This window comes from Poromitra crassiceps (genome assembly GCF_964638095.1).
Source record: "Poromitra crassiceps genome assembly, chromosome: 4".
NCBI classification, from domain to species: Eukaryota; Metazoa; Chordata; class Actinopteri; order Beryciformes; family Melamphaidae; genus Poromitra; species Poromitra crassiceps.
The window spans coordinates 73352021-73368935 of NC_139626.1; the positions used below are offsets into that span (position 1 = coordinate 73352021).

The 16915-nt window shown below is 45.5% G+C and overlaps 1 protein-coding gene across 2 annotated transcripts in view; it reads left to right on the plus strand.

The window, feature by feature from the left end:
• Positions 1–15030, plus strand: part of LOC310775230 (glutamate receptor 2-like) — a gene marked incomplete at its 3' end in the record, with an annotated part of 221612 nt that extends 206582 nt beyond the window's left edge. For both annotated transcript variants that reach the window (XM_083635345.1, XM_083635346.1), the window contains one exon: positions 14923–15030. In XM_083635345.1, the coding sequence (XP_083491471.1) occupies positions 14923–15030 (108 nt within the window). The remainder of the gene's footprint in view (positions 1–14922) is intronic.
• Between the last annotated feature and the right edge of the window lie 1885 nt (positions 15031–16915).

The window sequence follows — 16915 nt, forward strand, 5'->3', positions numbered from 1 at the left end:
GCCCCCCTCCACCCTCAGTGCACGCAAGGAAACCTTTACACCCCATGGATTGCCTCAGTGACTGGCTGAGGAGGAACCTTGTGAGGGCCGATGTACTGTAGGCGCCCAACTATGGGGACCCCCCTCCGGGATAGGCCGAGATGATGCCGGGCTAAACATTTTACAGTTTCAGATATAGAAATAAAATTTCCAAAAGAACCGAAAGTTGAAAATGTAAATAAGAGTCCAAAAAATAAATAAGACAATTTAGTCTTTAAATGTTCATAAGTTGAGGGAAAAAAGTTGAAAATGTAAAAAGTAAAAGTCCAAAAAAAGAAATTGAAAATTTAGTCTGTTCAGGGGAACTTATGAACACTTAAAAAAGCATTAAGCAGGCGAAGGACTAGTGGGTAATGGGCCAGTGTGATGACGGATGGCCGGGACAATGACGATCGGCTAGATGGCCGGGGCTGCGGTGGGGGTCGGCGGGCGGTCAGGTCACGAGTCAGGCCAGTGAAGGACAACTGAGAAGGGGGGAGAGCCAGTACGGAGGAATCTGCGCAGAGGTGGAACTAGGTTTGGCAGCTGATAATTTCCGGCCTATACTGCTGGGACAACTGACACTATACTACAAAATCAAGTCTAGATTTATACTGATACTGCTGGCTTGAGACAGCCCGCTCAGCAGTTCAGGACTAAGTTTATTCAGTAGGTATTAGATATTCTGTCCATGCTACTAGGATGGCTAATACTATTCTGTTAATTCAGGTTTAAGTCTAAGTTTAGACTGATACTGTTGGCTTGAGACAGCCCGCTCAGCAGTTCAGGACTACGTTTATTCGGCAGATATTAGATATTCTGTCCATAATAATAATAATAATAATAATAATAATAATAATAATAATAATACATACGTTTTATATAGCGCTTTTCTGGCTTTTCATGCTACTAGGATGACTAATACTATACTGCTAATTCAAGTATAGGTAGTCTAGGTCTAAGTTTAGACTGATACTGCTGGCTTGAGACAGCCCGCTCAGCAGTTCAGGACTACGTTTATTCAGCAGCTATTAGATTTTCTGTCTAAGCTACTAGGTTGACTGATGCTATATTAAAAAGGATTAAATATACTCAACAGCTAATACATGTTTCCAGAGAATGACACCATCAAACACAACCATATGATTGGGAAAATAAATGGGTTTTCTAGTTTTGAAGATTTCAATAGAACCGGCTTCCCTAACTGACAGAGGAACCTGGTTCCAGAGATGTGGAGCACGGTAAGAAAAAAAACCTGCTGATTTTTTCTTAATTTTAGGGACGGTAAGATAATTACCATCCTGTGAGTGGAGGGTACGCGTGGGAACGTAATGATTAGCTCTGATCAATACGGGGGTGCGAGCCTGTGTAAAGATTTATAGGTTAACAGAAGCACCTTAAAGTTGTATCTGGTTAAATAAAGGTTAAATACAAAATTTAATTAAAAATAAAGTCCGATTTGGACTGAATTGGGAGCCAGTGGAGGGAGATTAAGACTGGAGTTATATGATCAAACTTTGTAGTTCTGGTTAGAATTCTAGCAGCCGCGTTTTGCACGAGTTGTAATTTATTTGTCCTACAAAGTGGAAGGCCAGAGAATAAGACATTACAGTAGTCGAGTCTAGATGAAACAAAGGCGTGTATTAAGGTTTCGGTATCCGTTGCATTTAGCAAGGGATGGATCTTTGCGATATTGCGAAGATGAAAGAATGCTATTTTAGTGATTTCCTTAATGTGAGCATCGAATGAAAGAGCAGAATCAAAGGTAACACCTAGGTTTTTCACCTTTGAGTTTGGAGTAATTACGCAGTTCTCAATATTCAGACTAAGATCAGCGAGAAGCGGAAGTTGGTGTTTTGGGCCAACAACTAGTAATTCCGTTTTGTTGGCATTTAGTCGCAATACATTTTTAGACATCCAATCTGTAACAGCAGTTAAGCAGGATTCAAGATTTGCAAGTTGAGAGCGATCATCTGGTCTAATTGGTATATACATTTGAGTGTCATCGGCATAACAGTGGAAATTCCATACCTACGGAAAATTTCGCCAAGAGGCAGTAAGTAAACACCAAAGAGTAAGGGACCCAGGACTGATCCCTGCGGTACACCAAACTCCACTGAGGAGAATGTGGGCATAATATTTTTATATGAGACACAAATGATTTTAGCCAGGATAGGGCAGCGCCCCGGATACCTACGTAGTTAGATAAGCGGTCTAGGAGGATGTTATGATCGACTGCATCGAAGCCGCGCTTAAGTCTAATAGAATGAGAAGAGAGGAAGAATTAGAGTCTGACGTGAGGAGAAGGTCATTGGTTACTTTTGTAAGAGCAGTTTCAGTACTATGGAGCGATCTAAAACCAGATTGAAAGGGATCGAGAAGGTTATTACCGAGAGGTAGTCAGTTAATTGGGTTCAGACTATTTTTTCATGAACTTTAGAGAGGAAGGGGAGATTTGAGATTGGTCTAAAATTGTTAAGAACGTGAAGAATCAAGATTTGGTTTTTATGCCTCCGCAGGCGATAGCCAGGCCGGCGGCATTATGGATCCGGGTTGTCCGTCCGCCTCAAACATTGCCTTGGACTCAAGCATGAACTGATTAGATTTTGGTGGTCAAAGGCCAAGGTCACTGTGACCTCTCAAATGCCATTTTCAAGCTTGTTAACGCGATATCTCAGGAATGCCTTGACGGAATTTCATCAAATTTGCCTCAAACATCGACTTGGACTCAAGCATGAACTGATTAGATTTTGGTGGTCAAAGGCCAAGGTCACTGTGACCTCTCAAATGCCATTTTCAAGCTTGTTAACGCGATATCTCAGGAATGCCTCGACGGAATTTCATCAAATTTGCCTCAAACATCGACTTGGACTCAAGCATGAACTGATTACATTTTGGTGGTCCGAGGTCAAGGTCACTGTGACCTCTCAAACGCCATTTTCAAGCTTGTTAACGCGATATCTCAGGAATGCTTTGACGGAGTTTCATCAAATTTGCCTCAAACATCGACTTGGACTCGAGGATGAACTGATTAGATTTGCGTGGTCAAAGGTCAAGGTCACTGTGACCTCACGAATGCCATTCCCAAGTTCATTAAAGCGATATCTCAAGAACGGCTTGATGGAATTTCTTCCAATTTATCTCAAATGTCGACTTGGGTGCAAGGATGAACGGATTACATTTTGGTGATCAAAGGTCAAGGTCACTGTGACCTCTCCAACGGAATTTTCAAGATTGTTAATGCCATATCTCAGGAATGCCTTGACGGAGTTTCATCAAATTTGCCTCAAACATTAACTTGGCCTCAAGGACGAACTGATTACATTTTGGTGGTCAAAGTTCAAGGTCACTGTGACCTCACGAATGCCATTCCCAAGTTCGTTAACGCGATATCTCAAGAACGGCTTGATGGAATTTCTTCTGATTTGGCTCAAACATCGACTTGGATGCAAGGATGAACTGATTCCATTTTGGCTATCAAAGGTCAAAGGTCAAGGTCACTGTGACCTCTTGAATGCCATTTTCAAGCTTGTTAATGCGATATCTCAGGAATGTATTGATGGCATTTCTTCTAATTTGCCTCAAACGTCACTTGGACTCAAGGATGAACTGATTCGATTTTGGTGGTCAAAGTTCAGGTTACTGTGACATCACGAACGCTCGTTTCATGCTCGTTAACGCAATATCTCAGGAACACTTTGACGGAATTTAATCAAATTTGCCTCAAACCTCCACTTGCACTCAAGGATAAACTGATTAGACTTTGATAGTTAAATGTCAAAATTCAAGGTCACTGTGACCTCACACATGCAATTTCCAAGCTCTGTAAGGCAACATCTGAGGAGCGCCTTGACAGAATTTCTTCCAATTTGCCTCAAATGGCGATTTGGACTCAAGAATGAACTAATGGCGGAGGCATAAATCCACAGTGCGGTCGTTCTAGTTTAAGTAGAGGTTTAATTACAGCAGATTTGAAGGAGGCAGGGACAATGCCAGAGGAGAGAGAGCTATTGATAATGTTAAGTAAGGGGGGACCTAATATTGGAAGAAGTTCTTAATCAACGTTGCAGGGAGACGGTCGAATAAACAGGAACAGGGCTAGGAGAGGGGTTAACACCCTTGTATCACCAACTGAAAGAGTATATCACTTATCTGCTCCACTATCAGAATCAGAATCAGAATCACTTTTATTGCCACAGTATGCAAGTTACATACAAGGAATTTGTCTTAGTGTCTGTATGCAGCGTAGCGGTCACATCAATATACAGAGATACGAAATAGGAAGATAACTAAATACAATCACAAAGTTGCAAGTGCAATCAAATCGAGTAAATATATACAATATGTACATGAGTGTTCTGTGGATGATAAATATGAATTTACGTTGAATTTACATGAGATTTACAGGCTAAGTTAAATAGGCATTAAATGTGCAGGGAATTTACATGAATTTACAGTCCCAGTTAAACATTAAATTAGATGAGTTCCAGTTTCATGGGGGGGGGGGGGTTCAGTTGAGTTTAGGAGGAGGTAGTGAGTTTGTGTGTGTGTGTGTGTGTGGGGGGGGGGGGGGTTGTTGGTGAGGCCCTTGGCGGAACGGGTTTCCGAGCCTTGTTGGTGAGGCTGATGGCGGTTGGGAAGAAGCTGGTCTTGTGGCGGGTGGTTCTGGTCTTGGCAGACCTCAGTTTCTTGCCGTGGGGGAGTGTCTTAAAGAGTTTGTGGCCAGGGTGGGAGGGGTCAGCCATGATCTTGCGAGACCGCTTCAGTGTCCTGGCTGCATGCAGGTCCTGGAGGGATGGCAGGTTGCATCCGATTATCTTCTCAGCGCAGCGAATGATGCGCTGAAGTCTGTTAGTGTCTTTGAGAGTGGCAGCAGCATACCAGGCGGTGATGGAGGAGGTGAGGATGGACTCAACAATGGAGGTGTAGAAGTGCACCATCGTGGCTATGATGACTATGAAATGAAACTGCCTCCGCGCTGCGTAGCTTCAGCGTATGGTGTGTTCAGGCTGTTATACCCTATAATATTCTAGGGTGCAGACTCTGGAGAAACTACCTTTTCTCCTTAACTCACCCTTGTCCTCTCTGTAATAAATCCCTCCTGCTGAGGCTTTATAAGTGGTGGGAGTATAAGTAGGGAGAAGAGGACAAATGGCGCATCATTTCCAGAGTAAGGGCTGATCTGCTCCGGAACAGATGTGGTATGGCTGCGAACAGACCCACACTCATATATAATCTGTAAGACGCATGCGGGATCTGACAAAAATAGAACAGGTGCATTTTTTTCCCATACCGCATGTATTGCCCATCTATTAAAGAGGACATTAAACATTTAATCATATGACTCTAGTTCAGTTGCATTTCACCTAAAAAAAGACAGGTGGCCGTTAGGGGAACTGCAGGCAGCATGTGCACAAGCTGGCACGCGTGCTCCGTGCTCGCACGTGCCCAGCAGCTGCCTAGCTAAAAACAGCAGAGGTGTTGGTTGCTTCGCTAATAAAAATTACTTGAAAACGGCAACCTGGACAATATCAGCCAGATCAGCCTCGACACGGCCCGGGAAGGATTCTGGACGGATTAGCGGACGTCATTGTCGCATGTTTGGTCGTGTTTTGGCTTGTGTTGGCTGCGGGGAAGTCATTAGCAAGACATTAGCATGAGCCAGGAAATAGCCTGATCCCCGTACAGTCTAATGCCCAGGCATTAGACCGTACTGGGGGGCAGGCTATTTCCTGGCTGAGCTAGACGTGACCAACCGCAACAGGCAAACAATGTTCCAGAAGCATAACAGTAGTAACGTTAGGCATATTTACGACTGTTACATTATCCACACAAGATGATAACATTATTAGTGGAGCTTCTGGGTGTTAATCGATTGTCTGTATTAGTTAGCTAGCAAGCAAGCTAACGTTATGATAGGCAGCCTCAGCAGCTAACTGTTAGCTGACCAAACGGAACAGATATGTTACTTCAGTCAGTCAAACAATGTTCCATGACCATAAGCACAACAGTAGTAACGTTTGGCATATTTGCGACTGTTGCATTGTCCACACAAGACGGTAACGTTATTAGCAGAGCTTCTGGGTGTAAATACATAGCTGCATTAGCAAGCAGCTAAGTTAACGTTATATATAGCCGGGCCAAAACCACAATATCACAGTAGCTAAAAATATAACAAGCTAAACGTAAGGTCCTTCCATGAATGAAAACACAGCCCCGAATCTAGTTTCCCCCCGACGTTGGTCACATTGCTGCTGTTTGGCCAGACGGGCTTCACTAGATAAATCTTTTTTCTTTTTCTGTGTGGACTTTTTACTGGACTCTTTGTTGTTGGTTGTTGCTGACATTCATTGACTGCATCAGCTAGTGCAACGTAATGTTAGCATGAGTGTTTTTCGCCTTTTTCTTCGTTGGTATTTAATGGCTGAAGGAGTGCTGGGAGGCGAGAGGCAAGCTCGTGAACGCGCAGAACATTACATCTGCCATTTTTGCCGGGAAATCTACCCGTGAGGAGCAGAATCAGACAGGCATCGCTTTCGAATGGCTGAACCCAGAGAGATGCAGCTTGGCTAATTTTTTTGGTTACGTAACGGAGCATTACATTACATTACATTACATTAAGTCATTTGTCAGACGCTTTTATCCAAAGCGACAACAACATTTTTGTCAGCAATAGAGCAATCAACTACCGTATTTCCTCTAATAGTAACCGGGGCCTTTATTTACTGAGCCGCAGAGAGCCCCCGTCCTATAGGCTATTAGAGCAGAGGCCTGTATTCGAGTGAGGCCTTTATTTCTTAATATTAAACTCTCATGGACATACTCCTTTATTTTCATGACTTTTATTGCAAAATATTGCATAAAACCAAACAACGCAAATAAATATTGGTGGTCACTCACTCACTCAGTATCCTCCTCCTCCTCATCTAGTATGTCGGTATCCTCCGCGTCCTCATCATTCAGAACAACAAGTTCATTGTTGACCAGTTCCTCTTCATCTTCCTCATCCTCCGCTGCCTGTCTGTTCTCCTGGTCCCGCTAACGCAGCTGGGCGAGAGCCTCCCGTCCAGCGGCGCAGGGCTGTCGCTGCTTGAAGCAGTGGATGAGGTTGTCTTGACTCCCGTCAGTTTTCACAGACTGTCCACAAACTTGGAAGGACTTTTTGATCAGATCCTTGTCCAGCTTGTCCCAGGCGGCGATCACCCAGTCCACAAGCAGGCATCGAGCAGGCGCTTTTAGGTTTCCACCTCCAGCTGTGTACTGCTTATCTGCGTCCCCAGCTATCCACTCGTCATAGGCATCGTGCAGGCTCTGCTTGAAGGGCTGATTCCACATCACACTGTACCAAATGTTCCGCTGCATATTGCACAATGCTCTCTTTAAACTTAACGTCAAACTTTCGTCTGGTTTGTTTGGTCTCTGCGTTACGTCCGGTTACGTCACACGGTAGATGCGTTGTGTTATGGGAAATTTACAGTACCGTATTCACCATAGTTTTTGCTCCTTCGTTGTTGTTTTTTTTGACCCGGCCTGTATTGAGGGAGGGGCCTTTATTTGTCCGAGCAGGCCGTGCCCCGTCCTATATTAGAGCAGAGGCCAGTAATGGAATAGAGGCCACTAATAGGAAAATACGGTATGTAACACAGTCTATAGTGCCTTTTAAACATGAACTCCGGATCATGTCCAGCTAGAGAGAGCAGGATATTTTCAGGTTTTGCCTTTCTAAACATGAGGGGTCTTTGTTAAGAAACAACTGGATATGAGCCGTTTGAATCTCCCACAAACGTTAGGCTTTGTTTTTCTGACATGGGAGCAAGCAAGCAACGCAGCAAACACAAGAAATGTGTCCCTGATGCACTGGACCTGGCTGCCTGCAACTGCAGTCAAGCCAGCCCTCACCTCGGAAAGCACGGTCATTCTAGCCCCCACTTATCAATTCAAGCCGTTTTTGCAACACTTGAGGAAACCGTGAGTTTGCTCGTTGATATAAGCGATTGCCCGAACGATTCATTAATTAATAAACTAGCGAACGTGAAGTGAGTCACGAAGAGCCACACCCGCCCACTACGGACATATGCGGATCATATCGTTCCACTGTTTAACATGACCAGCGCTTGCGTGGAAGCGGATCTTATACCGGTGGTCGAGGTAGATAAGATACGGAGTCGCAGGAGTGCGCGTAGGCCGGCTAATTGTTGTTTAACATGCAGGCCAACCGGTGCTGGTTATAATACGGATTCCACTGCATGTTAAGAAGTGGCTCAAGATAACTACAACTTCTGAAGGAACAGTGGTGCAAGTTAAGGTTAGTTTAGATTTTTTCTTTTTCTTTTTTTAAGAGAGAGAAAGAAGTTAGATCAAGAAGGGCCCAGATCAGGGCTGGACTGGGACCAAAAAAGCTACCTGCCATGTGGCTCAGACAGGCCCACAATTTCGAATCGGCCCAACTTTTTCGAGCTCGCGCTCGCATGGGTGACCCGGTCTAGGGGTTTTAGGTCAGAACATGAACTAGACACAAACAACCATGAAAAAGTAAGTGTGTTTTTATTCATCACACACAAAGTCAAAGGACACTGGACTCTCTGCTCTCACATGCTAACAGCAACAAGCTAACCTATGTCTGACGAGTAGGCCACAGCCAAGGCTAGAGCAGGCATTGTAAATAGCTAGACATCAAGTAGAGTCCAGCACCAAAACAGAGAACATCATGACACAGGTTTTAACAGAACTAAACACAGTTTGCTAACAGAACAAAACAAGAGAGGAGTGAGTGGTGAGAGGAGCAGCAGCACGGGTCTGCCACTGCCTGCCCCTTATAAAGCGGTGTGTGTGTGTGCGCGTGTTAGTACCCGTGTGTGTTCAGGCGGTTCCTCAGCAGGGTCAGCACTCTGAAGGCGCGCCCACACAGGTGACACGTGACTTGTGCAGCCACTCGTCCGTGGTTATTCATGTGGCGGTCCAGCTACACAGCTCACACTGGAAGGTCTTCTTCACACCTGGCACAGACACTAACACCAGATGAGATGGTTAGCAACACACACACACAACATGCCAATATCCTGAGAGACTACACAATCTGGGGAACATGATACATCATCCTGTGGGTGAATGTTGAGTCTTAGAGATGCTGTGTTCTCAACAAACAAATTTGAAAGCGGTAGACAGCACTCACTCACTCACTCAGGGCAAGGGGAGAGGAGTTCACTTACGGCAGACAACAGTGGAGATGATTTGAGGTGAGGGCCATTGAAGCACAGGAGACCAGGCAGGCAGGCAGCACTGGAATACACACTGACACCTGAGAGGGTAGAGGGGGGTATGTAGGGAGAGCAGGGTGAACACTTACACCAACAACACATAGACAACTGGCCTCAACAACAATATCCTTAGAGATCACACAATCTGGGGAACATGATACATTATCCTGTGGCTGAATGTTGAGTCTTAGAGATGCTGTGTTCTCAACAAACATGGATTTGAAAGCACACTCACTCAGGACAAGTGGAGAGGAGGTCACTTACGGCAGAGAACAGTGAAGATCGTTTGAGGCGTGGCGAGATGCAGAGACATTAACAGGTGTTATCAATCATCGATGAGCTTGGAGGGGGAGGCCAGGAAACGCAGAGATCAGGAGAGGCAGCGGGCAGGCATTACAGCATCAGTAGACTCTGAGTATTAGTTGTATTAGTAGTAGTAGTAGAGTAGAATCAGGTCAGAGAGCATATGGTAGACTGGGGGCACTGTGGAGGCTACATCTCCTCCATCCCAGGATCTGAGAAACATCACCGCAGAAACGTATAGTTACAATCCAGTCAGACAGCATGCACATTAGGACTCATACGCAAGATGTATTGTCATATTTGTATGAACATACAACATACTTTTTTTTTTTTTTACCTTGGGTAAGGCTAGGCTACAGGAGCATATTTCTCATGAGGTCACTCTTCTGAGCTACCCTGTCAATGACGGTGTCGGAGTCAAACCCCATGAGCACATCCCTTTCGATCGCCATCAACATGAATGTCTCCAGCTTCTCTGCCGACAGGGTGCTCCTCAGTCTGCTCTTGATGAACTTTAGAGTTGAACATGTTCTCTCGCAGGCCACCTGGGTTAAGGAGAGTGTCAGCAGGTACTTGTAGGCAAGCCCAAGGACATGGTAGGCATCTGACAGCATGTTGAACTGCCTAAGCACTTGAAAGTAGCACAGTGGACAATTTCTGCAGGAGGCGCAGCTTTTGTTGACAATCTCTGGCTCCATATATTCTGCTTCAGAATCTTCCACTGTTCTGGCACTGTATTCTTCCATGTGGGATGCCTTAAGCCTGTCCCACTGCAGAGCAAAGTTCTTCAGTTCCATCTGAAGGTTTTCCACTGTAGCCCTGCTGTCAAATCTGATGAGACATTTGCTGAGATCTTGGACAGCATTTTGAGGAAGGTCTGATGTCTTGAGGCGGTTGAAGTTCCTGGGGTCCAGGCATGCCAAATCAGCAAAGAGAGTGCCGTGTGTTAAAAATCTTCTCTTGATTGCCTCAGTAGCTGTGTCCAGAATGTGGTTGTGGACATTCACTTCATATGCTCTGAGAGCATCGCCAAGTGCCTCATCTTGAGCCCTCTCTCCTGGCATGTTTTTCTTCTTCCTCATTCTTTTCTCAGGAAGTGAAGTCTCCACTTCGATGTCTGCTGCTCCCTCTCTTCCAGGTTCTCATTTGCCCACTCTACAAACATGTCAGCAGCAGCCTTCACAGTTGGGAAATCCCACGTGATCTTGTTGAGGCCGTCCTGTTTGGCCATCACCATGCGATGGGCGGAGAGGATTTCCATCCCGCTGGTCTGGAGGTATTTGGAGAGGGGAGTAGTCAGCTCAAAGATTCTGAGGTAAATTTGTGCAGTCAGGACTGTTTCATATTTGAGGAGGCCCTCTTTGAATCCTCTTGCTCTGGCCCGGATGGTTGGCTTCTCCTTTGCCTGTTGTTCTATGGCTGCCAGTGTGAGCACTGTTTCAAGGAAGAGGCTGTTTGTTAGGGGGAGGAGGGCAGTGGGGGTGGTGGGGGGAGGAGAGGTGATGGGGGGGAGAGGTGGCAGGGGGGGGAAGAGAGGAGGGGGGGTGATGGGGGGGAGAGGTGGCAGGGGGGAGGAGAGGAGGGGTGGTGTGGGGGAGGAGAGAAGGGGGGGTGATGGGGGGAGGAGAGGAGGAGGGGTGATGGGGGGGAGGAGATGAGGAGGGGTGATGGGGGGAGAGGTGGCTGAGGGGGGGAGGAGAGGAGGGGGGGAGGTGGGGAGGAGAGGTGGTGGAGGTGGGGTGGTGGTGGGGGGGAGGGGGGAGGAGGGGAGGCGCTCTGGCAGAGGGGTCAAGCTCGTGTCTAGTCACTCCAAACCTCGTCACAATAACACAGAACGTCTTTGCACAGAATAATCAAACAAGAAGACATTCAGAATGAGAGCGGCTTACCTCTGAACAGGTTGGGGCGATGCCAGCTCGACGGCCTGGCTAGAAGGGACAGCTCAGTCGGTAGTGTGGAGGCCAGATTCAGGCAGCTCCCGTTCAGTAAATTGGGGACGCTAGTTATAAAATAATATCTCACACACACAGTCACACCCATACACGTGGAAACAGAGGGATCACTAGAGAATTGGAGAGCAGGAGCGATACGTGGCTGGCTCACATCAGCCCTGGGAGAGAGAGCCTCACGCACCTGAAATGCCACGTCAAATCCTATCATAAGCCACTCCCACTTCCCGTTTGACTCTCTGGGCAAAGACGTAAATTACAATATCATAAATAAACAAGGGGGTCCATGACAATCACATGTCAATCATATATCACCCTGTAACATAATAGAAAGGTTTCCCCTCAAACACATCAATTTTAACCCACTAAATACTGTGGCAATGTGTTTGTGGTCAGATGCTGCCCCCTGTCTGATTTTGGTGCTGTTTACATCTGTTTGGCTGTGGTCGGGATGAATTTGAGCAGGTACATCCCACGTAGCAACCAGCCAATAACATCACTCACAGTGCAACAGCCCAGCCAATAGCATTGCTAAGATGTTTCCTCAGCAGAGTGAACTGTTTGGACCGCGTATTTCGATGGTTTAGAGGTACTGTATGTGTGTGTTTATTTGTGTTTTTATAACATAACCGCTGTGAAACTATCAGAAAATAACGTTTAATGCCTGCGTTTGAATGGTTTACTGGCGCTCTCTCTCTCCACATAAACACAGACTCGCTCCACCACATAAACACAGAACAGCAAAACAATGTCCTATCACTAAAATACACACAGGGCGCAGCGTCTCTCAACATAAACACACTGCCACACTATTATATGGGCCCGAAGTGATCGTTTTGAGGGAAACTTTTGTATAATTGTATTGTATTAGTAAACCATTAAGAGCTCTCCCCGTTCCTTAGTCAAACTTGGTCTCAGCAGTTTTGTGGTTTTAAGATGAAACTCTTTGTGCCATTTTGGAGTCCTCCTAGTGGTAAGACAAAACGTTTCTGAGTACTTGCAATAACAAAACCTTCAATGCTTTGTTCTTTTTTGTTTCTTATTCCCCCTCCTCTCCTCCCCTCTCTCTCTCCACATGCAAATAACGTATGGTGTCTCTCTAGTTTCCTGGCGGGTCAATCATTGTCCTTAACATGGACAACTATCTCCACACCACCACCGCGTGTGCTGCACGACAAACAATCGCACCTTGCCTTCAAACTCCTAGCAGGCAGCAGCCAAAGTTAGTAGTGAGCCGCAGAGCTGAAAGACCTTGTGTTGGAAAAATGTAAAGAGAAACTAATGTACACATTCTTTCCTAATTTCAACCCAATGTGAGTACAAGTGCTCAAGTGAATTCAACTAGTTTGTTTACAACGTTATGAAGTAGCAGGAGTGACAGACAAGCTCAGAGAGCAGGGAGAACTCCGCTAACCTTATGTTACAATGTGATGAGCCCAGCTGAATTAATTCACATTTCATTGCAAATACAGTATATCCACAATCCGTGTATGCTGCGTTAGACTTAGGGCAGTTAAATTAAAATCAGGACAGTTGAGGAGCTCCGGTACTGGTGTTGTCACAAGTTTATTAACCGGTGGGGAAATTTACGCACCGTGGCAAGCCTAGGAGAAAGTTATGAGCCGCAGTGCTGGGTTCACCGTGGCAAGCCTAGGAGAAAGTTTACTATGAGCCACAGTGCTGGGTTCACCATGGCAAGCCTAGGAGAAAGTTTACTATGAGCCACAGTGCTGGGTTCACCATGGCAAGCCTAGGAGAAAGTTTACTATGAGCCACAGTGCTGGGTTCACCGTGGCAAGCCTAGGAGAAAGTTTACTATGAGCCACAGTGCTGGGTTCACCATGGCAAGCCTAGGAGAAAGTTTATTATGAGCCACAGTGCTGGGTTCACCATGGCAAGCCTAGGAGAAAGTTTACGGTGAGCCGCAGTGCTGGGTTCACCGTGGCAGGACAAAGTTTACTATGACCCGCAGTGCTGGGTTCACCATGGCAAGCCTATAGGAGAAAGTTTACTATGAGCTGTAGTGCTGGGTTCACCATGGCAAGCCTATAGGAGAAAGTTTACTATGATCCGCAGTGCTGGGTTCAACATTGCAAGCCTAGGAGAAAGTTTACTATGAGCCACAGTGCTGGGTTCAACATTGCAAGCCTAGGAGAAAGTTTACTATGAGCCACAGTGCTGGGTTTCAACCCAATGTGAGTACACATTTGTTACTATTTGTTCCCCTATTTGGCTGTAATGTGTTGCCTTCTGTGTGTCACAGCGCTGCTGTTGTCTGATATTCGAGCTGCTACACAGCATCACAGAACGCACGACATTACGAGTTTTTCTTGATTTTTATTTGGGACAAACATCCACTAGACTCAATGATAAACTGATTAAATTTTGGCGGTCAAAGGTAAGACCTTGCGTCTGTCCCATTCTCATGAATGTGACATATCATGAATGCCTCGAGGGAATTTCATTACATCTGTCACAAACGTCCACTTGCACTCAAGGATTAACTCATTACAAAGTTTAAGGTCACTGTGACCTCACAAAAGACATTTTTGGCCAAAACTCAAGAATTCTTAGAGTAATTATGACAAAGTTTCACATTAATGTCTTATTGGATCTCTCCCTAGATGACAGCCAGGACAGGTGGCCTGTTCCTCTGGTAGTCCACCACGAGCTCATTGGTTTCGCTGATATTGAGCTTCATGTGATTGTTGTTACACCATAACGAAGCTCCCTATGAGTCCGCTGTACTCCTGTAAACATTGTCTCTGAGTGAAGACAGCATTTTCTCACTGGAATCATACCATACCATATTGTATGTCAATATACTGATACCTTCCATTTGGCAAAAAAAAAAAAAAACTTAATTCCATTCTACAACATTTACCTTTTATTAAATTCCTTTAAAGTCTTCACTACATATATTTTATAGTGTTAGTATTTTTTTGAGTCTGGACAGACATGCATGTAGACTGCAACTTGACTTGCTCGTGGAGCCATACAACCACACGGTGGTTATTTCTAGCTCCTCTTAAGGGACCATGTCCACAGAAAGTGTTTTTTGTGTGTTCACACACTGTTGCTGTTTATTTGATTGTAATTCCCCTGGCACACAGAACTACAAAATCCCTCCCTTTCCCTCAGTCTCTCTCTCTACTCTAATACAAACTCATACCACTATGACTACTAACTGTTACATTAGTAGTAGTCATAGTCATCATGACTATCACCACCATCATGTAATTAATGATAATACCTTTATTTTTGTTATAAAGGTGGCAGCCAACACCTTGTCGACCCCCCAGCACACAGGAAACTACACACACACTCTGTCTTCCCCTCAACACCCCCCCAACTTCAACCTGCAGTCCCCCAGCCAGCAGCCAAACTACCTGCAGTCCCCCAGCCACCAGCCAAACTACCTGCAGTCCCCCAGCCAGCAGCCAAACTACGCCACCTATAAAGAAGGCTACAACGTTTACGGCATCGAGAGCGTCAAGATCTAACAAGGGTAGGAGAGAGATGATTCACGGCTACGCTCTCCCTCACCTCTGAGCCATAGACAGAGTTTAGCCAGGGCACCTTGTCTGGAATTTCTAACATTGTTTTGGGGGTTTGAAGCCCATGCATTGTTCCACACCAGCACTCAACATCTCTGATGCTGCTTTCACACTATGCTGGGACACAGTCCAGCGGCAAATCTGATGCTTGTTGTGGCAATTGGAGAGCATTAGTAATGTCCACCAATACTTGAGCCTCTATGTCGGCCCTGAAGACACAACAGAGGTGATCAGATCTAGCCAAATTAAGAGACATATTACACTTGTTAAACTGCTCTTGGAAAATATTTGTGTCTCCTCTTCCAAAAATGATAAACTACTGATTCTGCACTGCAAAAAAATTGCAACTTGTTCAGTTTATTTGTACTTTTATCTTGTTTCCAGACCTATCAAGCTCATTTAATTTCAAATGATGTCACTGTACTGGCAGATAATTGTGCTGGTTCCAGTAAATTCCACTTGAAACATGCCAATATGATGAAAGCTACATTATCCTGAGAAAAAGGGGAAAACAAGACAAATTTGTTGGAACCGGTAAAATGATCTGCCAGTGTAGTAAGACGATTTTATAAAATAAAAAGACGAAGAAGAAAAAGTGATACTGCCTAGTTTGGCTTATTTTCAAGCCATAATGTGAATGCAGCACTAGTTCTACTGGAGTAACTCTGTTTATGGCTGTGAGTCTCCCTGCCTCTGCACACTCATCACCTCCCCTCCTCTCCTTTGCTCCTCCCTTCTCCTCTTCCTTCTTCTTTGCTTTTCTGTTTCTCCTCCTTTCCTCAGCTTCTCTCCCTCTAGCCAATCATCCTCTGAGTGGACATACTCATTAGCCAATCATTCTCAGCTGTACTGTCAGTCTTTCATTAGCCAAGAGCCTAGCCTCAAAATTTGACGATTCATTCATTTCTCTCATATCATAGTCTCACACAAACCCCCTGAAATTCCACTGCGGGCCCCATTCTCAAAGGCCCGATTTTGTGTTCGAAAATATTCGTGTTCTTAAATATTGCGCTGTTTCCCCGTTGACACACCACGAATGCCCACACATGCATGGCAGCTAGTACACACACACATGCTTTTTGGAGGTGCTTTGAAATTTGTCCTCTGCGTTTGACCCATCCTGGCTCGTCCTCCTCCATGGGCGGACCAGGAGCAGTGGGCAGCTGCAGCGAAGCACGCGGGGACCAACTTCTTTCAACTGTTGTTGATTAGACGACGATCTTCTGCGTGTTTTTACTAGGGTCCATATTGATGTTATATGGAGGAAACGGCAGGGGAGGACGCAGTGTTGCCAACTTGGAGGCTTTATTTAGTTACTTTTTGAGACCCCCCTGGCGACTTCATTTCTCAAAAGAAACCGACAAATCTGGCGACTTTTTCTGACCATGGTAAGCAGTGTTAATGTGTTGAGTCCAGTTGAATCCCAACGGAGTTGCCAACAAATTGATGCGGCTGCTGCTGCTGGGCAGTGCAGACCCTCCTCTCCCCTCTCTCCTCCTCTGAGCTAGTGTTTGCTTGTAATTTTAAACATCTTGCCTACGCCAAATCAATGATTACAACGGCTATGTCGAGGCATGTTTTTTTAAGCATAATATTGATATGCAAATTAGCATGTGACATCATCCAGCGACTTTCTGAGCAGCCAATACTTTGCTTGGAAAAGAGTTGGCAACACTGGGAGGACGGGAGAACATGCTAGCTCCACATCTCTTTTCACGAGATAGCCCACCTGGGCACCCCTAGTGTCAACAGCGTCCCAGGCAGGAATCAAACCCAGGACCTTCTTGCTTGCTTGCTTGCTTGTGAGGTGAGAGTGCAAGGCAAGAGCGAT